This window comes from Nyctibius grandis, chromosome 12 (genome assembly GCF_013368605.1).
Source record: "Nyctibius grandis isolate bNycGra1 chromosome 12, bNycGra1.pri, whole genome shotgun sequence".
NCBI lineage: Eukaryota > Metazoa > Chordata > Aves > Nyctibiiformes > Nyctibiidae > Nyctibius > Nyctibius grandis.
In genome coordinates, this window is record NC_090669.1 from 171076 (window position 1) to 198441 (window position 27366).

At 47.0% G+C, this 27366-nt stretch overlaps 1 protein-coding gene across 1 annotated transcript in view; it reads right to left on the bottom strand.

Moving 5' to 3' along the window:
• Positions 1-27366, bottom strand: part of LOC137669471 (hydrocephalus-inducing protein homolog) — an 88057-nt gene that overhangs the window by 50359 nt on the left and 10332 nt on the right. The window contains exons 5-6 of the mRNA XM_068411571.1: positions 24966-25165; positions 17787-17911 (exon numbers count right to left, since the gene is read on the bottom strand). Coding sequence (XP_068267672.1) covers positions 17787-17911; positions 24966-25165 — 325 coding nt within the window. The remainder of the gene's footprint in view (positions 1-17786; positions 17912-24965; positions 25166-27366) is intronic.

Below are 27366 nucleotides of genomic sequence, written 5' to 3' on the forward strand. Positions count from 1 at the left end.
CACGTGCTGAAGAAGCCCCACCATATAATGAACTACCAGAGGATGAGAAGCAGTATGTCCTGTTCACCGATGGATCCTGCCGTCTTGTAGGAAAGCATCGGAAGTGGAAAGCTGCTGTATGGAGTCCCATACGACGAGTCACAGAAGCCACAGAAGGACAAGGTGAATCAAGTCAATTCGCAGAGGTAAAAGCCATCCAGCTGGCTCTAGACATTGCTGAACGAGAAAAGTGGCCAAGGCTGTATCTTTATACTGACTCATGGATGGTGGCAAATGCCTTGTGGGGGTGGTTAAAGCAGTGGAAGCGAAGCAACTGGCAGCGTAAAGGTAAACCTATTTGGGCTGTTGAACTGTGGCAAGATATTGCTGCTCGGCTAGAGAAACTAGTCGTGAAGGTACGTCATGTAGATGCTCACGTACCTAAAAGTCGGGCAACTGAGGAACATCAAAACAACCAACAAGCAGATCAGGCTGCTAAAGTGTTCCAAATAGATTTGGACTGGGAACATAAAGGTGAACTATTTTTAGCTCGGTGGGCTCATGACACTTCAGGTCATCAAGGGAGAGATGCAACATACAGATGGGCTCGTGACCGAGGGGTGGACTTAACTATGGACTCTATTGCACAGGTTATCCATGATTGTGAAACATGCGCCGCAATTAAGCAAGCCAAACGGTTAAAACCTTTGTGGTATGGGGGACGGTGGTTGAAATATAAATATGGGGAGGCCTGGCAAATTGACTACATCACACTCCCTCAAACCCGCCAGGGTAAACGTTATGTGCTTACCATGGTGGAGGCGACCACCGAATGGCTGGAAACATACTCTGTGCCCCATGCCACTGCCCGGAACACTATTCTGGGCCTTGAAAAGCAAATTTTGTGGCGACATGGCACACCAGAGAGAATTGAGTCGGACAATGGTACTCATTTCAAAAACAGTCTCATAGATAACTGGGCCAAAGAGCATGGCATCGAATGGGTATATCACATCCCCTATCATGCACCAGCATCTGGGAAAGTTGAACGGTATAATGGGCTGTTAAAAACTACCCTAAAAGCAATGGGAGGTGGAACCTTTAAAAACTGGGATAAGCATTTGGCACAAGCTACCTGGCTAGTCAACACCAGAGGATCTATCAACCGAGCTGGCCCTGCTCAGTCAGACCTTTTACATACAGTAGAAGGGGATAAAGTCCCTGTGGTGCATGAAAGGAATCTGTTGGGAAAAACTGTCTGGGTTCTTCCTGCTACGGGCAAAGGTAAACCCATTCATGGGATTGCTTTTGCTCAAGGACCTGGATGTACTTGGTGGGTGATGCTGCAGGATGGTGGAGTCCGATGTGTCCCTGAAGGTGATCTGATCTTGGGTGAGAATACTTAATTCTGAACTGTATGATGTTAATTGCTGCATAATACTAACAGTTTTCATAAGTGTCTTTCAGGTTGAAGCAGTGGTGACGGGAATAGAGCTAGCTGCAAGTGGCGTCCAGTAACCTCCTCGAGACTGACATCTTTAACCTGCAACCCGTGGGCACGAACTGTGACAAAGCTCATACCATCTTTCCTACCCTGGGAGACTCCTAGCCAGATGGAAACCCACAATCCTGAACTAAATGAACTTGATGAACTTTTTTTTTGTATAGAGATGAATCATAAACTAATGTTATCTGTATATATTTTAAAATGAAAAGTTAGTGGTGATCTGAGTATGACGTGAATGGTATGGAATAAGGGGTGGAATGTCCTGGTTTGGCCTAAACCAGGCCGATTTTCCTTTCAGTGATTTTTGCTGTCAGCTAAGTCTCCTCTAAGTAACTGCATGTTTGCAGACAGTGTCTGCCTCCAAGACTGATAACGCCCGAAGTTTGTAGTTATCGCTGAGGCACCGGTAGGGATGTTGTGCAGTAAGGCTCTTGCTGTACTTATTCTTAGAGAAACCAAGGTCACTGCTGAATTCCTCACTGCTTACAAGTGAAGAGCCGAAGGGGGGTTGCAGCTGCAGTGGGGAGCAGACAGGGCAGGTGACCCAAAATTGACCAACGAGGGTATTCCATCCCACACACGTCATTCTCGGTATAAAGGGGGGGGATCACGAGGGTCGCGCCCCTTTCTGCTATGGCCGGTGTCCAAGGAGGACTCCGTCTGTTTTCCTGCTGCCCCCGATCCCGATCCCTGCATCCCTGAATCCAGCTCTCGACCATCGCTAGGCCCAGCCTGGGCCTTCCCGGAGCCTGCCCTGCAGTGCCGGTGGTGACGTGGCTGACTTCAGGGGAGCTCAATCTTGGTTTTGTATATATATTTGTATATATTTGATTATTTCTATTTTTTTTTTTTTTTTTTTTTTTTTCATTATTATAGTTTATTAAAACTGTTTTAATTTTCCAACCCGGAAGCCTCTCTCCCTTTTCCCTTTCCCTTTCCCTTTGGGGGGAGGTGGGGGGATAACAGAGGGCATCTGCCACAGGTTTAATAACTGGCCCAGCTTTAAACCGTGACAATCCCCTATGGCTGCTCTCCTGGAGAGCAGCTGGGGACGCAGCCACCGAGGAGTCTTCTGAAGGCTGGGAGGTTGCCCAAGCATCTTCTACCATAAAGAGAAGCATTTGACATCGTGCTGAATCTATAACCCGCCCAAATGGCTTGGTACAGAAGAGCGTGCACAGATGCTGGCGAATCGGGAGGAAGCCGCAGATCTGCCAGGCAGATGTACCGACACGGAGAGAGAAGCTGTCAGGGGCGGCCAAGGGCAGCTGCAGACTTCACGTCTCGGGTGCCAAATTAGATGTGACATCTCATTTAAGACTGTTGGTTGTTTAATATACAAGTTAAAAAAAAAACCCTCTGGCCTGTAACGGTGATGTGGCACTAGGCATTGCACTTGACAGGGTCATGTCCACGGCCTGTAGGTGGGATGCTTCCCTACTCTGAAAGCACGCATACTGAACGTGAACGGATCTGCCCCATCATTATTTACACACCACCACCTTACTACAGGCTGTCAGTTCGCTCGTTCTCACACGCTTTTGATACATTTCCTACAGACGGCAGGACGCAGCTCATTCTGCAACCCAGACGAAGCCATGCCTACACTTGGAATTAAAAACTAGACTTTTTATACAGCGGCAGAGCAGATGCTTTTGGTTGCGTGCTCCTGAACGATGCTCTGACACAGCAGAAACACCGCTGGGGTTTATCCCAGCACCCATCTGGATACGGATGCAGGTATCTTAGTACATCATAGCTTTTTACTATCTTGAAGCAAGAAATCTAGTATTGGGTCATCCTTCCTGGGCCCTATTCTGCAGGAAAAAAAAAAAAATTTAAAAGGGAATTTACAGAAGAGCTAAAACATCTTTCTGAATTCTTCTAATGCTACACGATCATCCTGGTGCAAGAGGGAATAGTTTTGAGAGCAGAACAAATTGTTCTTAAACAGAACGACAAATTTGGTTTAGCCTGAAAGTATAGCTTAATGACTGGATGAGCAAAGCCCTGAATAAGATTTCAAAACAAATTTGGGGTTTTATGAAGAACGCTTTCCTAGTCCCCAACATCAGCACTTTCCTTCACCGATTATGGCTCTAAATACGAGGAAGCTGGTGACCAGATTGATTAGACTGAACAGAAACAAACCAGCACCCTGCTGCATTTTGTCCTCACTGAGACACATTCTCCCTTTGTCCCTATCAATCCTTCTTTGCTGAATTTGGATTTTAAATCTTTTTAGGAGTACGTGACAGCAAATTTGGAATATTTGGGTAGCACGGACAGCGAGTTTAATCTCATTTGCCTGAAGCTCGTGTCCTGATCTCTTCTCTATGAACGCAGCTGAAGAGAGGCAGGTCCTGCTGCTTTTTCACTGAAAATACAAGAAAAGCAAAACGCTGGAGCAAAACGCAGAGCGGCGACAGTCATTTTGAAGCGTTCCTCCAAGGCGGTGCTCATGAGCTGCCTTCAGACACTCTTAAACCATCATGTGATTTACTCCAGCCCTTGGAGCAGCTTCTTTATAAAACTCACCACCAAATAACTGCTGCTGCTAACACGGGTGTTCCTACAGAATCATTCCCAGGCTACAACAAGGCACAGGGCACCCTAACCATTGCTGCTGCCATCGTTACTGCTGTTAACGGCCAGAAGTCCCCAGCACGGCCCAAGGCCTCAGCAAAGCCCCCGCTAAGCCCATGCAGCGCATCGCAAGAAGGTCTCTGCCCCAAAGGCATTGCAAGGAACCATAAGACAATGGATGGGGAGGAACAAGGAGGTGGAAAGCAATGACCAGCCAACAGCGGACGATGGACAGGTTGCAGGCCCTTCAGAGAGCTCTCTTGCACATTAAAAGTCGTCTAATTTTCAATCAAACAGGCTCCTAGTTGTACCTCCCTGCTGTAATGGAGCACCCAGCATATTCCCCATCACCTCCTCTGCACTGTGCTTAGGAAGATCTGTTTGTCTTGTTACAGGATGAACCACTCCGGCACAGCAGTATCTGGGAGCCGGCACAGACGCTTTGTTCTGCCCAGCATGAAGGAGCCTCACAGAATGTATTGAAAAGGACAACGAACCCGTCAGAGGATGACAGACAGCACTGCCGCACACCCAGGATGCCGCGGGCTAGTTTTATTCGTTATTGCTACCCCAGTAACGACACACTGGGGTACCTGACCGGCTGAAACACTGCTTTTGGCCCACAGGGAAAGCAGGGCAGGAAGTTTCCTTCTGACTGCCTGGCAAAGACGTGCCCAATATACCACTTAATAAATCAATCATCCCGCAAGCTGCTCTTCTGCTTCGCAGCAGATGCTGACTGATGCACAAGGAAAGGAGGCTAATGAAGAGTCAGTTCTGCCCTAAATGCATCCAGAGGTAACAACACTTAAGAACATATTAGTGATTTCCACTGATGACAGGGTAGACAACCTGCAGTCGAGGACGACCTGCAATAAGAGATGAAAACCACGTTCTTCCAGACATCTTTTGCATGCTAAACATGGGCTATGCGGCGTCCCATGGAAGTCTGTTTCTGTGCATACCTGGAGATGAACACAACAGCCAAAAGGAGATTTTTTTAACTTCCAAACAACCCTCCTAGCCCACACGCCCCAGTCTGCGCTCACGCAGTCAATTCCGTGCGTTGCTTCAGCAGGGGTTTTGTCAGGAGGGGCATTGCATAGGTGTGGAGCTATAAAGCTGTGCCAAAAAAACCCCCCTCAAGCACAAACGAAGCACAAAATTCCCCTTCATCTACCCTCAAAGTGACGGACCATCTGTCTTGAAACACAAGGCCCTGGAGAGGGGGCAAAGGCCATACTCTGTTTGCAAGGAGCAGAACAACCTTATCTAAAACAATATAAAAAAACCCTATTACAAGCAGTTGTAGAAAGGGGGAACAAAGAGAGGAACCGGCTGTTACCTATTAGCTGTTCTGACATAAACGAACGCTTTGGAGACCAATTAGCCTCACCCATCAATCTAATTGATCTGAACTATAAAAGCCCATAACCTATCGGCTGTACAAAGGATTAGTTGCCAATCCTCGCTCTGTTGCAGCGCTGCTGCTGTTGAAGATGCAAATTGCATGAACTACAATAGAATTCTACAATAGAATTGCATGAACTCCTAGTTACACCTTTTCTTGCCTACAATATGTGCCTCCCTCCGCTCACCTGGAAGCGGACAGACAAGACCACAGAAGTCAGAAACCAGCCACCCAACTGGGAATTCTCCCAGGCAAAGGACGAGAAGCACAACCCGCGCTCACCACCTGCGACAAGCACAAAGGAAAATCCCTTTGCAAGGTTTTTAAGTGCCTGATAGTCCAAGGAAAAGCTAGAGAAGCCTCTTGTAAGAACTATAGCATCAGAGTCTGGCTTACACCTTAGCATAACACGGGAAACATGATCTTATTTTATTCTGTGAGCTTTTGAAGAAGTTTCTAATCATCTGACAGCACTAAAAAAAAATTCCATCAGTTGGTGCACTGCAGTGAAGTTTAGGAGTCAAAAGCGGCTGCTGCTTAGGAAGCAGATTTCCCCCACCTCTTAGCACTTGTAAGAAGCTCCTATAAATCTGCCTGGTGTTGAAGGAATGGAGAATTGCGTGAGGATGAACAACTACAGACTCGGATAGCGGTGGCACACAGCGGTGGCCACCAGATGCCCAGGGTCCGTTGCCATGAATTTAGCTCGATAGTAACTTAACACTACTCACTGCAACATCAGAGCCCATGTAAAAACTTGCACAAGACTAAGACTAAAACCAGAAAATGTATTTTTCTCTTCCCACCCTGGTATCCTGCACAAGACAGGGATGACGGAGATAAATATCTAACGAGGCAGTGAGTTTGCCCAGGCAAGTACTGAGCCTCCTCCATTCTGGCTGAAGTCAGTACCAATCGCGAGCACCCAGCGACTTGTTTGAGTGATCTGAGGAATGTAAAAAGCAACACAACAAGGGCTAAACCTCAGTTAAACCCTGCTGCCTATCCACATCCATCAGTGGATTTACAAAGAAGAAAAAAGAGAAAGGACAAGGCTCGATCTAGAGATTAAATCAGTAGGATTTCCATTTCATTTTCAAACAAGTTCCTGGCAGCCATCGATTGCAACGCCGGCCTGGCAGACACATGACAAGACCCTGGGCAGAAAGGGGAGTTCTTAAAGGAAAGAGAACAGAGCTACGCCAAGGTGGTTGTGCTCTCCACAGTCTACACAAAACCACAGACTAATATCACAGCAAGGCAGGGCTTTCCTCAGATGCTTTCTCCTGTGGGTAGCTGAGCTGTTCAGAGGGACTGGCACACCCAGGCTAGTTACTTGTTCAGCCTCTAACAGCAATAACCAGCCAGGGCTGGGATTTACTGGGTTTCCTGCACGTGTACAGTGATCACTAACACACCGCTGAGCCCTCGCGTGGGTGGCCTCATTTATCGAGCTAAGCCCATTCAGCTAAACCCAGCACCAACTGTACCTGAGGAAAGGGATCCAGCATCCCGACACGTTTACATTCCCCGCTGGCAACCCCACGCTGACCCACACAGGAGCGGAACAGCCACTAACACAGGTCACGATCCCCCTTGGCCCCTTCGCAGTGGGATGTAGCCCCTACTACACACCGTGGCCAGGACACAGAGGCTCTGCTTCCCCTGCTGCCAGCCAAGCACACCCGGTTCTGCAGTTACCCACCACCTCCACCAAACCCAAATGGCTCTAATACATCACATCAAACTCGCTGTCATTCCAGAGGTGACTAAAGAGCTCCAGATCAGCTCCCTAATTAGTCGTTTTTAAAATATGCTTAACTTTTTCCTGTGATCTCATGCCTCATTTTCCCCATTTGAGGTGAAATGTCAGTGTGTTCTCAAGCTGGCAGTTATCACCCATGGCTCCAGAGGCTGCTGCAGCACAGAAAAGCTGTCTGTGCTTAGACCAAGAAGGGCAGAGGCATCTCAGGGCAGTGGGTCAGGGCACCCTGTGGAGGGTAAAGACCTAGATCCACCTCTGGTACTCCCTGTAACCCTGAGCATTGCCTCCACGCTAAGTACAGTGACTCCCAGTCAGTTGAGATCTACCCAGGAAATTTTTTATTGTTATTTTTTCTTCTTACATAGCCCCAAGGAAATCATATCTATCCTACAAGCATCCCTGCTGGCTCAGAGGAAGATCACAGACCTGCTAATCACGCTTGCTCCAGACGCTGAGAGGGCTCGCAGCCATAGAGGCCATCCACACAGGCGCATACTGATCAACCCAACTGCACATCACAGTAGCTCTCTGGTGCTCAGTACCACAATCCCAGAATCACAGACTGGTTTGGGGTGGAAGGGACCTTAAAGCCCATCTCGTTCCAACCTCCCTGCCACGGGCAGGGACACCTTCCACCAGACCAGGCTGCTCCAAGCCCCATCCAACCTGGCCTTGAACACTGCCAGGGAGGGGGCAGCCACAGCTTCTCTGGGCAACCTGGGCCAGTGTCTCACCATCCTCACAGGGAAGAATTTCTTCCTAAGATCTAACCTAAATCCCCTGCAGCAATCCCCTTAGCACAGCCAGCTGTCACACACGGCTGTTGGCCAGCCTTTGGGACTGGAGAAGACCACCGGAGAGACTAGAGGGACGCTGCCACGGAGGAGACACCTCAGGCCAGGGCTTGCTCCTCCACGCTGCAGCCGAGTGCTGCGTAACATGAGGCTGATTGTGGAGTTCTTAAGAGACAATGGTCACGTACTGAACGAGCCATGTCCAAGGGGGTGGTAGGAGGTGGTGATGAACAGACCAATCATAACAATGAGCAAGGACCTTGGCTATTGAGACAAACAAGATATGGAGAAGTTGAAACAAGATTGAAACAAGAAGAATGCTATGACAGCATGGTATGGCCTGTTAGCATAAACCACTCAGAACTAATATAGAGGCGCGTGGACAAAGCATGTTCACCAATCATACTAGTACAAGTAAGGTATATTAACCAATTAGGATTAAGATGACACGCACATGGAGCGTGCACGATAGTGGAATAGTATAAATGTACCCTCAGATATGCGAATAAACGAGATCTGCTTAACGATCATATCGGTCTGCGTGCAGTTACTCCGAGCCCTCTCGCGAACCGCATCGTGGAATACGAATACGACAAGTGGCGCCCGAACAGGGACCCTTCGGACTCTTCGGCCGGAGACTGCGGAGAAGCAACGGACAACAGACCGAAGGGGGATGAGAGGAAGCCAGCTGTAGAGTGCTGCCTCGGCACTGGATTTTCGCACCGGCAGGAACGGATGCGGTAAGCCCAAGATTTATTGCTAGCGGAGGAAAAACCTGGGTAGGGCTGCCCAGGCGGCTGGGGAGGAGATGGGGGCTACCCTGACCAAGACAGAAGAGGCAGTGGTGAAACTCCTCCAACATATACTCTCTGCGAGAGGAATTAAATATGATGAAATTTTATTGAAGCAGTTACTGTTCTGGGCAAAGGATAAAGGACTTTTTGAGACTTTTAATGATGTTTTTGAAGTGACCTTATGGGAGAAGATTGGTAACTCTCTCTGGGATGCGGTATCTAGTGGTGATAAGGACGCAATAAAATTGTCAACTACATGGAAGTTAGTAAGTGAGGCATTGAAAGGAATGAAAGCAGAGAGAGAAGTTACACACACAGCTTTTATGGCTCTAGGACCGCAGGCGCCTGCCACTCCCTCGCTGTTTATGGGACAGATAGCTCCCAGGGCCCCAGAAGCGATGCCAGTGGCAGCTCCTTTACTGTCACGGGTACTGCCGGCCCCGAAACAAGCTGAGGAGCGGGAAGCAGGTCCAAGGGGAGTCGGCCGAAATCCCGTCCTCTCATTGAACTTCCTACGGATGAGGTTAAACAGGAGGGCAAGAAGGAGAATGAATCCACTCTGTATCCACCTTTACCGGATTCGCCATTTCCGGAGTCACCGGAGTCAGTAGTTCCGTAATCACATGGATTGAAAGGATCGTTACCATCTCAAAAGGCTGCACGAGATGGACGTGACCTTGACATGGCAGAGCTTGGTAGACGACTGGAAGAATTAAAAAAGGAATTGCAGCACCGTCCAGCCAACACACCGGGACACATGACTATGGCTCCCCTAAACCCCCCTCCGTATTCAGGACAAGTATTAGGGCCACCACAACCTCCTTTACAACTACCTCAACCTCAACTACCTCAAATCCCTATTCCACCTTTAGATCAGGGATGGGGGGCAGGTCTGCATCCATCTGGTAATGTGGGAGAGGGATGGCGTCTGCCCGCGTGTACGGGGGAAGGGGAGGGAGGTGAGGGAGGAGTGAAATGGAAAGGGATTATTCGGGATGCGTTATTAGAAGGGGTTATACTTCCACAGGCATATTCTGTGCATGTAGGTGCGGGTCCTGAGGGAAGAAATATTTGGCAACCATTAGATTGGAAAGTTGTTAAAGAAGCGCGCCAGTCTATACAGACAAATGGGTTAAGCTCTCAATATACACAAGCTTTGCTTAAACATATTTTTGCAACTAACCTTCTCACGGCAAATGATATTCGGCAACTAATGTCCGTGCTGTTGTGTCCCTCTCAAGTATTACATTTTCTTAATGCCTGGACCAGCGCTTGTAATAAAATAGCTAATACACCCAAGGGTCGGGATGATCCTCTCTTTAACGTTATGGCACAAATGCTGTTAGGAGAGGGTCCTTTTTCTGCTGCAAATTGGCAAGCGCAGTTTGCTGTTGAGGCATTAGCAGCAGCTCAAGACAGAGCATTTCAAGCGTTAATGTCGGTTCCTAGTGAAGGTGTCCAACAAGCGTATACCAGAGTTTTTCAAAAGGCAGGAGAGCCACATGGCAAATTTATAGATCGTCTGTATGCAGCATTGCAAAGCACGCCTGATTTAGATGAAAGTACTAGAGACAAATTACTGGATATTCTTGCTTATGATAATGCAAATGAGAAAACTAGAAAGGCATTGGCACATATACCGAGAGGAGCAGGTGTGGCAGCTATGCTGGAGGCAGTAGAAAGAATGTTAGGTATAGAACAGGCTCAGGTTAGGGCTGCTGTAGTTGGAGCAACGGTGAAACCTTTGTTGGGAGCAGGAGCAAGGGCCAAGGAGAAGTGCTTTAAATGTGGAAAGATGGGACGTTTTAGAAGAGATTGCAGACAGGGATCTGGAAAGTGGTGTACTAACTGCAGAAAGTCAAATCACAATACAACAGAGTGTAGACGAGTGCAGGGAAACTTCCAGCTGAGCGCACCGCGCCCGCGCGCGCAGACAGCAAGTCAGGGTGCTTGGACCGCCACTCCGCGGCCACAAGAGGAAGTGCCGGAGTGGATGTGGAAACAAAATGAGACATACACTTAACAGACAAACAAGTGACTGTGGTTGAAGCTAACATGAAAGGACCTTTAGGACATGGTTTGAGTGCGTTACTTCTTGGACGATCTTCTATTTCTAAGCAGGGAATAATTGTACTGCCAGGGTTATTGATGCAGATTATACAGGTCAAATATGTGCTATGGTATACACCCTATCCCTGCCTGTATTTATCCCGAAGGGCCAAAAGATTGCTCAATTAGTTCCCTTTAAGGGCTGTGTTCCGAACGCGGAAGACAAAGACAGGGGGGAGGGTTGTTTCGGATCAACAGGACAAGCATTGGTTAATCTTGCAATTGACATCACTAGAAACCAACCGTGTGAAAGAGTAACATTGCGGAATCAGAATGGGGAAGAAAGACAGATCTCTATGCTAATTGATACAGGAGCTGATGTTACAATTATTGCACAGCAACACTGGCCACACGCTTGGGCTGTGCGAGCGGCTCCAGTAGCAATAGCTGGAGTTGGGGGTTGTACGTTGCCAATGATGAGCCAGCAATCTGTTCAGCTGCAATTTGCAGATGGAGCCTGTGTAAATGTTAGACCCTATGTCCCGAAAGTGCCAGTATCACTTGTGGGACGGGATGTGTTAACACAATTAGGTGCAAAATTGGTAACGCCTTTTTAGGAGCGGTCACTGAAAAAGGGCCTGTCCTACCTTTAAAATGGAAAACGGAAACACCAGTATGGGTGGATCAGTGGCCACTTAGATCAGACAGGCTGGAACAGATTGAACTATTAATCCAAGAACAGCTAGAAGCAGGACATATCAGACCATCTACAAGTCCTTATAACACTCCAATTTTTACTATTCCAAAAAAGTCAGGCAAATGGCGATTGCTTCATGATTTGTGGGCCATAAATGATATTATGGAAGAGATGGGAGCATTACAGCCTGGACTACCCACTCCTACCATGATTCCAGAAGGTTGGCAAATTTTAGTAATTGATCTAAAAGATTGTTTTTTCACAATATTTTTACATGAAAATGATTGTGCCAAATTGGCATTCACAATTCCGAGTATCAACAAGCAGGAACCTGCTAAAAGGTATGAATGGGTAGTCTTACCTCAAGGTATGAAAAATTCTCCTACATTGTGTCAATTATATGTTGCATGGGCTTTACAACCTTTTCGCCAAAAGTTTCCTAATCTTTTCATTTATCACTATGTGGATGATATTCTGACTGCTGGACAGGATTTACAGGTGGAATTTGTGTTACCAATGTTAGAAAGAATGCTAGAACAATGAGGACTGAAAATTGCCTCTGAAAAAATACGAAGATCAGAGCCTTGCAAGTACCTAGGCTGGGAAGTAACTAAGCGAACAATACGACCTCAAAAAATCACCCTAAAAGTGGATATATCAACATTGGCTGATGCTCAGAAATTGTTGGGAGAATTGCAGTGGGTTCGCAGTACTTGCGGCATTACAAATGATGATATTGCACCATTAATGCCATTGCTTGGTCAAAACCCTGATGTCACTGTGAGCCGTACTCTCACTGCAGACCAACAAGCAGCTCTAGACAAAATTGCACACAAGGTGGCGGCACAGGACGTGGCTCGAATTACTGAGAATGAGCCACTCAGCAATTATAGCAAACACGTCACTGGAACACAAACACTTGAAAGCTTTAATTGTACAATTAAATCCAACTGTTAAAATCATAGAATGGGTTTTTCCACCTTTTCATCCTAAAACAACAATCTGTACCAGAGTGGAAGCAATAGCTCAACTGATTGTTAAAGTGCGTAAAAGAATTACAGAAATCGGTGGACTAGATCCAAATTCTATTTGCCTATCAAGAAGGAATATCTACAGTGGTTAACAAGGCAATCAACTATTTTTCAAATAGCCTTGCAGGACTTTACTGGACAATTGCTGGTGCATTTACCAAAAGATAAAAAACTACAGTTTATCTACAAACAGGACTGGAAGAACAACGTATCAGATCAGAAATACCTGTGTCTGGACTAACTGTTTTTACTGATGCAGACAAACGGTCACACTCAGCAGTTATTACCTGGCAAGAGGATGGACAACGGAAACATTGCAAATTCTCAGGACAAACTGAGGACTCATTACAGACACTTGAACTTTTTGCGATATACCAGGTTTTTGTAAAATGGAAGGATACACCTGTAAATATTGTAACAGACTCTCTTTATGCAGCAGGCATTGTAAATCGAATTGAAAGAGCTTTTATACAACCGGTGAAAAATATGAGACTTTACACCATTTTGCTACAGTTGCATCAAGCAATAAACCTCAGAGAGGCACCTTATTTTGTCACCCACATTCGTAGTCATCAATTTGATCAAGGTTTGAGCATTGGCAATAATAAAGCAGACACACTTGTGTCCTATACGCAAATATCACCAAATTTATTTGAACAAGCGCGCCTATCCCACCAATTCTTTCATCAATCAGCAAAAATGCTGGCGAAACAATTTCACCTCACCATGGCACAAGCATGTGAATTGGTCAGTGCTTGTCCTAATTGTCAGAAAATTGGCATGAGAATTGGAATAGGGGTCAATCCTATTGACTCCAGTTACTCCGAGCCCCCTCTCGCGAACCGTGTCGTGGAATACGACAGCTGATCCCATTTTGCCCTACATCTAGCAAGCAGCAATGGGGAGGGAGCGATCCTGGGCCCCCTGTACGTTCAGGGCTAGCCAGGAAAGCTCGTAGGCAGAGGAACAAGGGAGCCAGACACTTCACTGACCCAGGGCAGGGCAAGCTCAGCTCCACATTGTGTCCAGCACCGGAGAAACATATTTAGCTGCTCTCTCTTCTCCCATACAGGAATAATCTGACTTTGGCAGAGAGCAAGTTTTGCCCCCCAGGGCTCAGGAGGGGAGACATTACTTCAACCACTTCCTACGGGGACAGTAACTAACCCAGTGCAGGAAAACTCAATTGACTGACAACTACAGAGCCAGAGGCAGATGCTGCCCGCATCTTCTACCTGCCTTTGAAGTAACTGATCAAGGAGCTGAGGCTGAGCTCTCCCTTCCCTGCCCCGGGTGTGCAGAGCCACCAAGGATGCTCTGAGCCTGCGTCTGTGACCCAAAGCAAACAAGCTGTGATTTGCTTCAGGAGAGCTCCTGCTCAGGAACTGTCAGCCCTCCCGTAAGCTGCGTAGGAAGTCAAGGGAAAACCGGGCATTCATCTGCCAAATACCCAGATGGTTTCTCAGCAGGCTTTCAGCATGAGGCTGGAGGCTTCCAGCGGGACTAAAACCACTGAGAACCACTCCCGAGTCACGTGTTACCTCTCTTCTGGGGAAGCTGCTTTCTGGGGCTCCGCACCACGGGCAGACAGGACAGGAATGGAGCAGACATTCCTGCTGGAGGGCTGGCTCCTCTCGGGTATGCTGTCTCCTAACATTCTCATACAAGTACTGGCTCTGACCTCTCCCCTCAAAGGAGAGGGAGAGATCCTGCCCCCAGGCCTTTGCTTCTGCATCGGTCTCACAGAGCCACTGAAGGAAGATGATCTGCATCTCTTATTACCGATGGCAATAAAGGCATCTCAATACATAGTGCCTGTCAGCCACGCACAAGCTCAGGGGTGCTTTGCTAATTACTGGGATTTCCTGTGCTGACAAAGAGATCCCAAGGGACGTGGCGACCGACGGGGAAAAACTGTACATAGGAACGGCAGCACCACACGACAGATCTCCTGGACACGAAGCATGTTGTAGCACCCTGCCACAAGGTCCAGTGGGCACTGCAGGCACCCACATACAAGCACAGAATCTGGTCCTGCACCTTGAAGACCACACACCATACCATCGTAGGTACTTCTTGGAGACAGAAGTCTAACGTGAGTCAGGGTTTGGGGAGCTCTGAGCAGACACGTGATCCTCCTTTCACAATTCCCAGCATCTCTCCAGCACCTCCTGTCTCTCTCCCTTACTTGCATGGAGCATCCGCTGTAGATGTTATTGTTTCTGGGTGCTATGGGCCTGGTGGGTTTGTTTTGTACCTCTGGCTGTCACATCTCCTCAGCCACATGTCCCTCAGCAAAGCTCACCCTCCCGCACCAAGCTTCTGCTCTACGGTCAGGTTGCAATAAGCATTACGACTGCAGCAAACTGGGTTTGATGTACAAACAGCAGCAGGCAGGGCAACCAGCGTGGGCATCTCCCGTGAGCATCACTTGAGAGCTAAAAGAATATCTAAGCTTTATCAATACCGACTTGGTTGAGACTAGACTTAACTCCATAAGCTTATTTTCCCACATCCACGCGGGGTGGGCTAAAAGTCGTCTGGGGAGGGCCAAGCCGCCAATCACAGAATGGTTTGGGTTGGAAGGGACCTCAAAGATCATCTAGTTCCAACCCCCCTGCCACGGGCAGGGACATCGACAGGGTTTTCAGGGGCACCGAGTGCCGAACCCTTTCCAAACCTGTATGTGTGCTCAGCATGCAGGCTTCAGAGACCCTTTCTGATACTATAATCTGATGTTAAGGTGATGAATAGGGATGATGAGTAGCCCAGAACATCCCAAGTCACCTTCATTTCAGGATGGGCTGGGATTTTTCACACCCAGACACCCGTGCATGGGCGAAATGGAGGAGTTTGGACATGTAAAGTGCTGAAGGTCAAATTTTCATTGTGAATCATTATGCTCTTGGCAGCAAAGACATTTTCTTCACACTTCATCTGTAAAGTCTGTAGCAACAGGACTACGACCACATACACAGTCTATCCAAGGGACAGTATCTAACCAGGACAGTCTAAAGGATGCACAATTTAAATCAACCCAATAACAGGCAAAGGGAAAATTGTGACTTATTCCCATTGAAGAGCTCCGTTTGTTTAAGCAATACTAGGGGCAGATCTGACCCAGCTTCAGGAAAAATTAAAGCAACTCAACAAGCACCTGATCCTGCATAAGTCACACCACCAGTAGCGTGACCCATTGAGAACTACTGCCACCACAGCCACAGCACAGCAAGGACAACGCCTCCCAACACCCCAAACTGCTGCTTTGCTCTTAGCGCTTCTGTTTCGTAATAAACAGTCTGTCTGTGGCTCTGGAAGAGCAACCCAGCTGCTTTTGTATGCGAGTCACAGGGAGTCTGCCTTCGCCCAGGACAAATCAGCCAGGGCTCGCCACACGGGGCTGGGGACTATTGTCTGCTGCTCCGCACTACACCTGCAATGAGCAGCTTTTAAGGCTGACGGATCAAATGTTTCGGTTTCACTGTAGCAATTAATCTCAGCAGCCTTTGGCTTATTTTGTGTGCTTCAACGCTAGAGAGAGAATCTCTTAATTATTCCCTCGCTCTTTCTCAGTCCCTGGTTTATCTAAAAAGAATGGCAGCGTTGTACTGACAGGCAGGAAGGAAATCCTGGGTTCATCTCTCACGTAGCTGCACATGTTCCCGGGAATTCACCTGCCTCAGAGCCAGGAGACAATTTCATCTCCGTGGCATATCCCTGCAAATAACTTTTGCAAAGATTAACCATGGAGGAACCAGGTGTTTCAGTAAGAACATGACTCAGGTTTTCAAAGCAAGCCGTGAAGATCCTGGCCCTGATTCTTCGCTTGGGCTTTTCACTCCCATGGTATAAGGAGCCCCACAGCCCCAACCTCTAGTGTAGTCAGCCCTGATTTAACCCAGAGAAAGATCTGTCCCTCTGGATTTTGTCCTATAGGTTCTCCATATGCATGGAAATGAGGCACTGCTTGTGCTCCTCTATCTGCAATTTCAGTAGCTCTTTCAAGAAAGTGTTACCCAGACCCATGAGCCTCAGAGCGAGCATGAACCATTCTCTGCAAATACATAATTAACTGACAAACATTCAACAATGCTGTGAGAACTCATAAGGCTACAAAGAGCACCCGGAAGATAGAGGAGCATTTTTATAACTTCTACAAACTCGAGACAACTCAAATGCTCATTGCTGGGCTAAAGCACCCCAGTATCACCCCTGGGTGAGGACATCACGCTTCCCAGGACTGAAGTTCGGGAACAGGGACAAAATAATTCCCTCTATCAAGCAAGAGAAAGTGCACACCAAATGCATTCCTGCAACTGAGAAAGTGCCTCGTTCAGCACCACAGGGTACCTCTGCTGAACTGAGGCCGACAGAAGCATTTTAACAGCGCACTTTTTTCTGGAGTTTTTCCCACTTACAGTGACTTATAAAGCCGACAGTATTTCTGTGGCCTGATCTTGGCTTCTTGTACCTTGAGTATAAATTTTACACCTACCTCAGGAGGCAGGGAGCACCTCCTGCCTAATCCCAAGAGCCCTCAAGCCCTGCCTGCTTTAGTCCTGACATTGCAAAGCGTGGGATGGAGATGGGTGTAGGGCAACATAGAAAAAGGGTCTGCGGCAAGACAACGGAGAAGCAGGATATGGGACCGAGGTGTGTAAGAGACAGTGGGCATTGGAGAGAGTCTGACAGATACACACATTCCCCACATTACACTTCAAACACAGCACCGTCCAGGAATAAAACTTCATGCATGCACATGCACACTGCAATGGAGAATCAAGGTTCTCCTTCCTCCACTCAGCAACTCCCAGTAAAACAGAGGTAAAGCTGGGACAGGGGAGGTACATCTGGAGAGGGAATTAAGGTGGCTGGGACAATGGGGAATAATGGTAGATGACTGTCACAGGGGGGTTCTGGGTGGAGAACACCGTGCTGACACCAGGGTCCCCCAGGGATGGACCAGCACACGGCAACACAGGACATGCAGAACAAGGGCAGACTCAGCCTTTGACCCTTTATCTGCTCAGTTGTAAGCACCGGAGCACACAGATGTTTTGAAAGAAAAGGTTTTAGAAGTAGTTTGCAAAGCAAGTTTAACATTATTCTGCTTGGAAAGGGCTCTGGTTTGAAGGATGCAGGGAGTGTGCACCATGCAGTGCCCAGCACTTACCTGTGTCATAGTGAACTATCAGGGATCCGGAATGATCTCCAGTCTTCAGTGGGTGGAACTCCACCGTTACTTGCATGGTGTCACCGACCCCAAGACTCCCAATGGAGGGATCGACAGAGAAAGGGCTGCAACACAGAAGGAGACACATCAGGACCACTGGGGGAAATCTGGGGACTATGTTCCTTTTGCAGTCTAGTTCACCTCAGCTCACTTGTACAAGCCAGGAACACACAAACCACAGTCAGCAGAGGGAAAACAGAACATGCAGGATCAGAACCAGAGCTCCTAACTCTCCCTTCGGAAGAAATCCAGCCCTCAGAAGATCCTATGGTATAAAATGACCTCGTCTCCCCCATACTCCGCATCCAGTTCTCTGCAGTGAGGCTCAAGAGCCCGACTGCTACCAATACGCTCAGAGAACAATGGTGGTTGAAGAGCACAGGGATGGTAAGAGCTCTCTGCATGCACAACCTGACACTGACTTCCTCAGGAGCCTGGCTTTTCCTGCCACCTATAAGCCTCACCTCAAGAGATGCAAATGTCAAGGCAATACCTGTCCCAGGGAGATTAGGGCCTAGAAGTCAGACAGGGAGAATAAAAGTCTTTCTTGAAGCCCAGACAATAACTACGGTTTAATTTGCACAATTCATTTTACCTTGAAACCATCCTGGTTTAGCCTAAGTTTTATCAGCACTTCAATGAAAGCTGCTCTAAGAAAAGGAACAAGCAGAACAACGTGAGTGCAAACACAGGTTAGAGCAATACAATGACATGGAAACAAGACCCAAAGGAGTATCCCACTCACAGCCTGAAGGGTTACAGCCCAAGCTAAACGAAGCGCCATTAACAGGAGCAAGTCAAGGCGAGTTTAGCAGGAGGTTTCCATGTACTCACAAGCAAGGCAATCTGGGCTCTGGGCTGTAACCCAAGCTCGGTAACCATTTGCTTGGCCCACCAGACAAATTCTGTGCAATGTGTTGGAAATAATCAGGAAAACATGTTGGTGCACTTCGGATTTAATATGAGCAATTATGATTTGTTGCCAGGTCAACAACCCTTGGCTGACAGACACCAAACTCAGTGCTTTAATGCTCAGGGATAAGTCAGATGAAACACGCTTCTGCACAACAGCAGCTGGGCTTCGTGGCTCTTGTACAGCCCCACTTAGAAAACAAAAGTTATAGTTTTTAGCACTTTGCTGGTGGTCAATCTTTTACCTTAAAAACATGTTCTGGAGAGTTTGACCATGATCAGAGAATGCAACACACAAAAATAATGAGAACTGGAGCCATGCGCAAGCTGAACTTGGCTCATGGAAGTAGTGACAGCTGATGAAATTGCTGGAGTTTCTGCTCATTAAGGAGCTATGGGTGCAATCAGAGGCCTGACCTGTTCCCATTACAACTAGTGAGAACATTGCTACTAACAGAGAAGCATTGGGCCTGCAATGTTTACGTGCTAGATCTGAGACTTTTGAGAGACAGGAGGAAAGACAAGGCACCACCAGCCTCAGACCTGGATTGCTCTACATGGTCCTGCATCTGCAACACTTCAGCACTACCCCCCATCCCATCACCCTCCTGCTCCTTCCCCATATCTACACACTCCTGTCTTCAGGTTGCTGGGATGGGAATAACACTCCTGGGGAGGACTTCAGGGGATGCCTGAGAAAGAAGATATCTTCATATTTTCAAGTTATCAGAAGAATAGGATCCAACCAAGTTCAGGACTCAGTTCTCAGTCCTGAGAAACCGAGCACAAATCAGACACTGCATCTCCTACATCCAACCCCATGCTGGACCCACAAGACAACTCCATTACTGCTGTAGCAGGAGGAGCCTGTTATCCCTCACATAGACCTGGTTCTCCAAGACCCAAAGATGTAAGCTCAATGATTAAACTTAACTCCTCTGAATTTCAGCTGACATCACTAAGCTGCTCCTTGCAGCCTACAGATAAGAAGAGATGCTAAGGAGACATCCGTGACACATTGTGAGAGCCAAACAGAAACCAAGAGATGAAGCTGGCAGGGTAAACTTTGGTCTTTTAGCCATTAATTGTGAGCTGTCCTTTAAGATAATTCTCATCCTGCTGGATCTACCCTTTTAATGAATCACTACTGCTCCTGAAAGACAGAAAAGATAAGGTTTGGAGGTTGTTTTAACAGCTTGTTTTCTTCTGACATGCTTTTTAACTACACCCATTTGTAGGTTTGCTCTGTTGTGAGACATCTAAACTTTCACAGGGCCACATCTCCCAATGGTACCTTGCAATCCCCAGCTTGTATCAGCTCCTCCAGCTGCACCAGTTTAGGAGACCTTCCCACCAGTACCTGCTGAGATCTTGCCTGTTACTGCTTTTTGGCAAGAGTGCAACACTAGATTTGGAAGCAATTTCATAATGATATATTTTGGCATTTACACCTTGCTTACTTTCACCAGGGGTCAGCTCCCCATTTTGACAGAGTTGGGCAAAAGTTATGTCCCATGAGGATACCAAGGGCCAAATACTCCCGACATAACTTTCTTTGGTCTACTGGGGCCTTTATTTGCATTATAAAATCATTTGAGTTTGGGACAATTGATTTCATTAAAAGCTACCTCCAACCCCAAGGAAGACAGTAAAATTACTGGTGACTGAATTGCCTTTGTACGTCCTATGGTAACTCTCCAATCCCACACCTCCATGTAGTATACGGGCACTACAGGGAGGAATGCAAGGGGCCTCCAAGCACTGTGCCTTGTAGGATCATTTCCTGAGCTTGGTGGGGATATTCCTAAATGGATCTTATCTCCCACTGACCCTCTCTAGCCCCATAGCACGGCACAGCACAACGTCTGCACTGTCAGGAAAAGGCAATGCTGCACCGAGATCTGCTCCCAGACACCATTTTCAGCACAAAGGTACTGGGATGACATTTATCTCCATGAATGTCACGGAGAAGAAACTCATTATCCCACCTCAACAATGAGAAGGACAGGAAGAGACTTTCTATATTTATACCATTATTATTTTTTATTACCAAGCTATGCAGTTAAGAGCTGGGTGTGGACATGCAGAGGGAGGACAGGCACAAAGCCACACTGCGGAACGGGGAATGCTTTGGGTTTTTTTTCTCCTTTAAGAAAAAGTGGTCATAAGTGGCCACGTTTTCTGCTAGATACCACATCAAGGGAGAGCTCTGAACAAGGAACAGCAGAAGGATGCTGAATTGGCCCCATGGATTCACTGAAGAGCTCTTCCCTGGAGTGAAATGCGCAACAGAAAACAACAAAGTCCTTAGTTAACTGAGTAACAGGCAGGGAACGTCATCGTGAAGTGACCAGCTGTAAGAGCTGAGCTCTCAGCACTGACGGAGAGGAAAGGTTAGGACTGGAGATGGGCTAAAATATGTACTGAAGGTGAAAGCAGAGAGGTTACGCTTGATGCCATAGAGAAGGGAATCCAGAGAGAGGAGGCAAAGAAAATGAGCAGCACAATGGATGAGGAAATGGTGGCATCTGCAGCTGGCTGACGAATGGGCAAATGCCTGAATTCGTTCAGGCCAGAAAACACAAGTTGCACCAGCTAAAAGAGAAGCTTAAATTGTCTAGAGAGAGAATAAAGGATATAGAGGTCAGCTGAGGGGTCTATGAGCTTAGACAGATCTCTCATTCCCACCTACTCCACTAACCATCCTCCTCCTCCCATATGCATGCGTGCTTGTACACATCAACACACACCAAAGCTGTTATGTGATATTAAGACTGGCTTTAACCATAATAGTTGAACACCACATCCTTACTCAGCAAAAGTTAAGCTCACGTTCAACTGAAGCAGTTTAAATTCTCCACTAGATAAGAATAGACTAAAACAGTCCTGAATTTAAGTCTGGAGGGCTGGCCCTCCTTTCCCCTACCACCTACGCTGTAACTCTCCATTACTGCATCTCATATTTCCACTTTAAGCTCTCCAGGACAGGGAACAGAACTCATTCATTTCCCAAGCACAGTTTTAAGTGTTCTGTGACAACAATTAATCATCAAGTTACTATGGAAGTCGTTCAAAAGAATTAGTGACATTAAACTAAAGCTTCACTACCTCTGTTAATAATGATGCAGCTTTTGTCATAGCCTCTACAACAGGGAAATTAATCCCCTGACATCAGTAGGGGAACGGCCTCTCTTATAAAAGCCTCTGTAAATATATTCGTACACAGACAATTGCCACCTAATGATCTACTAGGCCTGTGGAGCGGTGTGCTGGTCTGATTCTCAAGCCAATTTGTCATGCCAGCTGGGAGGGCAATTCTTTTCTGCTGGGGTCACTTGAACCACAGGGCTCACCTGGGAGCTCGGTGGCAGGTAGCTGAGCAGCTTCTCAGAGCACAACAAGCAAGGAACCAACCATTGATCACTGCTATCAAGAGACCCAGGCATCAATGTGAACATTTACAGATATGGTAGAGGGTCCAGACGCACTCAGCGAGCGCAAAAGGAGGTGGTGCGATGCAGTGATGATGTGTCGCACAGTACAGTCCCCAGCACCGGCTGGAATAACCACTTCTGGCACCCCATGGCCTCATCGCATAAGAACATGGTTGTTCAGGGCTTGGGCTGCACGGGGACATCCTGGCCTGGTCAACAGGAGGGAGCACTCGAAACGTGGTGGAGGACACCCAACTGGGGGAGGAGTCGACACACTGGAGAGCTGGGCTGCTATTTAGAGGGACCACAACAGGCTGGAGAAATAAGCTGGTGTGAACTTCATCCAGTTCAGGGACAGAAAACACAAAATCCCAGATTTGGGATGCAATAAGCCCTGGCAGTACAGGCTGGGCACTGATGGGACAGAAAGCATTGCTCCAGAAGAGGACCTTAGGGGCTGGAGCACAGGGAGATGCTGAGATCACTGGGTTTGTACAGTCTTAAGAAGGAAAGACGAAGGGTGATCTTAGCACTGTTTGCAACTACAGAAAGGGAGGGCATAGAGACGATGGAGCCAGGCTCTTCTTGGGGATGTACAGTACAGGGTAACGGAAAATGAACATAAGATGCAGTCATGAAAAATCTGAGTAGATATTAAGAAAAAAATTGTCACCATGAGGGTGGACACTAGAACAGGGGCCCAGAGAAGCACAGAATAACTTCCAAAGTTATTCTATGATTTTATCTTCTAAATCAGCCCATTTCACATATTCCTTAAATTTCTCATTATATTTCCTATACATCTTTGCATATATGGATAGGCAGATGGGAGGTAGACAGGCATTAGAGGAACTCAACCTCTAAGAGAGTTCTCAATGAAGAATTCATTATGACATTTTGCTGAACACAAAGCAAAAAAACAAAGAGCAGAAACATAGGAACATCAGCATATTTAAAAAGAAATCTGAATGAAAGCGGGGGTAGCAATTAGAATCAAATGCTGCTTATATTCAGAGATTTAAATCATCTGTCTGAAATTTCAAACTGGCTTTCACAAGCTCATAATGAAATGGAAGAGATGACAGATGTCCTCAGCTGACAAAGGAAATCATATCAGCTTTCGATCTCCGTACACACGCAAGCCCGTTATTCAGAATTCTACTTCTTTGTATAGTTTGAAATAAAACTTCTGTAAAGTTTCCCATTTCTTTATTGCAAATCAGGACTGAAATATTTAATTGCTGAAGCTCAGAAACTCTTAAAATCCATATTAAGCAGGATTCAACATACGCTGTATCACTCAATAGAAGAGCTGGCAAGTACATTGCAAAAAGATGCTAGACTTTACTGGGTATTTATTTTGGTGGTGACAACTAGGTGTGGAAATCCCCGAGGAAAACTGTACAGTGATTTACAAGTTCCTGCCTACATATTTTCCACAGTGCAAAGAGTCAGCCTGCTTAAATAGCATCCTAGAAGCCTGCTTAAATAGCCTGGCCAGGCTTTGGTGGAAGCTCCTCTTGGACCCTCACATTTCACAGGAGAAAAGTAAAAAGTCTTCTTTTGAGCCCTGTTTTCCTGGGAAAGGAATCGAGGCAACTCAGGTGCCCCAAGTCAGAGAGCAGGTCTTTGCTGCATTCTTGACCTCAGCTCCTACACCAAGACCTCTGCGACCAAACAACTCTCAACTCATTACCAGCCAACTGAACTGGTTTCCTTGCAGATGCGGTGTCTAAAAGGCATTACCCTCTCCAGTTCAGCAAACTGGAAAACCGGTGACTGTCTTCTGAAACCAAAGGGCGCAGTACAGGCTGTCCACAACACAATTCACATGAGGCATTTGACCAGGGGACCACGAGAACACCATGTACTTGTGACCCCCCAGAGAATGGGTATATTTGGCTGATAGTGGTATGTAACCACTTGGGAAGGTACTTATGATCAGGAGGCTGCAAGCCAGCTACTAACATGTTCTAGCACTCTCCAGGAAACCTGGGAGAGAGAAAGCTCTAGAAGAAAAAGAGCCCCCAACCTGTGCACCAGAGATTTGCTGCACTTTTTGCCTGTGCCCTCACAAGCATTCTGCTTTGGGGCTGTAGTGCAGTTTTGAAGCCAGCGCCTGCTCATCTCCACTTACAAGTTCATTCTACTTAAGAATATTTGGCCCAGGGACCAGATCAAACCCACTGGAAAACAAAGTTCCTGGACGACACAGTCTTATTGTCGGGGCCTCAATACCAATCGCTTTCCTCTACGATCTCTGACCGCACTTGCTAATACAGACACAGCTGCTGAGAAATTCTTACATGTCTCTTTCTCAGAGCTGGCCATGGCCTGACACTGTATTTGGTGTACATGAACAGAGCTCCTAGAGCTGCCATCTGCCATGCAGTACCTCGTACAGCCTAAGGGCAGTCAAGTTGCCTTCCTGCATTTTTGCTTTCAATCTAACAGGATTAACCTTGCTAGACGCTGTGCTGGAGACACATCGTTGCAGCATAACACTTTGCTGCAGTTTGCAGAGTTTTATCAAAGGTTACATCACATTTAAAACACTGTAGCAACTGCAAAACCCACGTGTGCTGCCCATTTCACTTAGTGCCATAACAGTTGGACTCGATGACCTTAAAGGTCCTTTCCAACCAAAATGATTCTGATTTCCAGCTATGGCTGCAACACAGCAGCTCAGATGCTCTGGTTCCTTTTTGTTACTGTTTACCAACCACATTGTCACGCAACAGTTTTGGACAAGCAAAATGTTGAGCCTCTTTACCTCGGAGTGCTGATGGAGTAGCGGGCCTCCCACTTGCCGATATTGCGAACGAGCAGAGTTTTCTGGGTGCTGTACTTGACTGGACAGACAGAGAAGTTCAGCTCATCAGGGAAGTCCAGGATAGCTCGGGCACCTGTAGCTCGGATTGGCACCACAAACTTTTCCCTTTCTGTGGTGCAGATGAGCTGGTGGAAGTAATCCTGCAGGGAAAGAAACAATCTCAGCACAGTGCACTTAGTACTGTCCCCATGGCAGGAGAAAAACTGCTGTTTCCTATGACTCTAACAGTAGCAGTCAATAATGTAATAGCACTTTTTTTTTTTTAATGACCTTTCATTCCAGTAGCACGACTTGGACAGGGCTGTTAACTTGCGAAGAAGAAACAACCTCATTGATTCACCTGCTCTTGCAGCAAGCTGGCAGAACCAGACAAAATTATCCGATACTTTGATGCTGAGGCCTCAAAATAGAGTAATGTCATGTAAGGGATTACAGCAGTAACAAGAACCTGCTTCGATCATCCCTGCAGACTATTAAAGGCACCATGAAGAACCCAGTTGTGCCCCAGCACTAACTCCAATCCCAGCAATGCAGCGACCTCGCTGGAGCTTGGCAGGTGACGCTCAGGTACATTTTCAAAAGGACTTTGCCACACCCACGATCAACAGTCAGTCTTGGGTGAAATACTGAACAAGCTGGACACGATAATTGTTTTGTCAGGTAAGCGTAGGGTACGTGTGTATTCCCCACTCCTTCCCATAGCATTATAGGGACCACGGCTGGGGACACACACCCCCTTAAAAAGTGATTGTACCCATCTCCCCACCCTGTTCTTGAGAGGTGTTTGACAAGTACTTACAAGCACTAACAATTCCACCCCTGCCCTCAGCAGCCTCTTCCAGCTCTGCCCTAGACTTAAAAGAGAGTTCTTCCTGGGTCCAGTCTCAGATTTCCCTTTACATCTCATCCTAGCCCCAGGGGATGCAGACAACAGCTCTGCTTTCTCTCTGCTGCATATTCTCACATGGTTGATGCCTTAATCACACCTCTCTTGGAAGGTCTCTAGAAGAAGTGACTCGGTGCCTTGTTAGCATGCCCACCTGAGGCAGGTGGTATCAGAAGCTGCAGATGAGGGACACTGGTATAGTTAAGAGTTCTCTTAACTCTAACTTAACTCTTCAGCTAACACCATTCTAGACCTCCCCACCAGAGCAAACTCAACTGTGCTATTCCCAGCCATCAGCTTGTTCAGAAAAGAGCCATACAGTCCCCCCGAGCTGTCTGGCATTTAGCAGCAGGAAGGTGAATCAAAGCACCACAATCATTTTACTGTAGGGATGAGCAGATCGATCTCCAGATGTACGGTGTGGCATCACTGTGCTGGAAACATCACCTTGCCCCCACTGAAATCAGTGCTAAAGCTGTTGCAGTAGGGCCAGGAGCCATCACCTCCAACAACTCTCTTATCGATGAGTTGATAAAAGCTCTGTCTCTCATCACTCGCTTACTGTCGTGATATTTTTTTTTTCCTTTGATGCTTTTAACTCATTTGAGATTGTCTGCTTGCTGCTTCAACCATTACAAAAAAAAAATTTGATTTAGGAATTGTACACAGCAGCAGATTCCCTTAACCAGAACAGATTCAGATTCCTCTCTGCTTGGGATCGCCTGCTCTCGTACTCATCCTCTCCAAGCCTGGAAGGGACCTAAGGCAGCCAGACGAGGCACAGACACACGCCAACTAACACCCAGTGCCTACCAACCACTGTCTCAGCACACCAACCACCTGCTCAGCTGGGGTTTAAGGTTGCCAGAACAGATACTGTCACATTCAACATGTAAAAAAGAATAAAGAAGGATTTTTTTTTTTCTAGACATCTCAAGTATTCACACTGGAAATTGCAGGAGGGCTTTAGCTTCTCGTATTTGGAAGGTAAAACACCAGAAAGGGAACTGCAGCAAACAACCTACAGAACTGAATATCCCATTTCAGGACAGCGTTTCATCTTCAACAAGTCTTCCTGAATTATCAATTTAGTACTCAATCTTGCAGCCTAAGCCCTCTAAAATAAAAGCTACGGGCAGCCCATGTGAATTTAAAGCACCTATTATCTGCGTACTTCACATCCTGGACTGTTTAGATCCTCAGAAACCATATTAGCAAGTGAAGAATGCTCTTTACTTTTTTTGGTTGTTATTTTGGCCACGCTACTGGAACAAAGGCATTGTAAATCCACTTGAAAGCTGCGTGCCTTATTAACTCTTGGCGTGCCATATTTACTTATCTCTCCCTTCCAGATGCCAGGTAGACAGAGGAGGATGCAAGGAGTTCAGATCAGCAGGGGGGATAAAGAAAAAAGAAACTTCAACAATTGGAGGTATTTGAGGGAAGTAAAAGGAA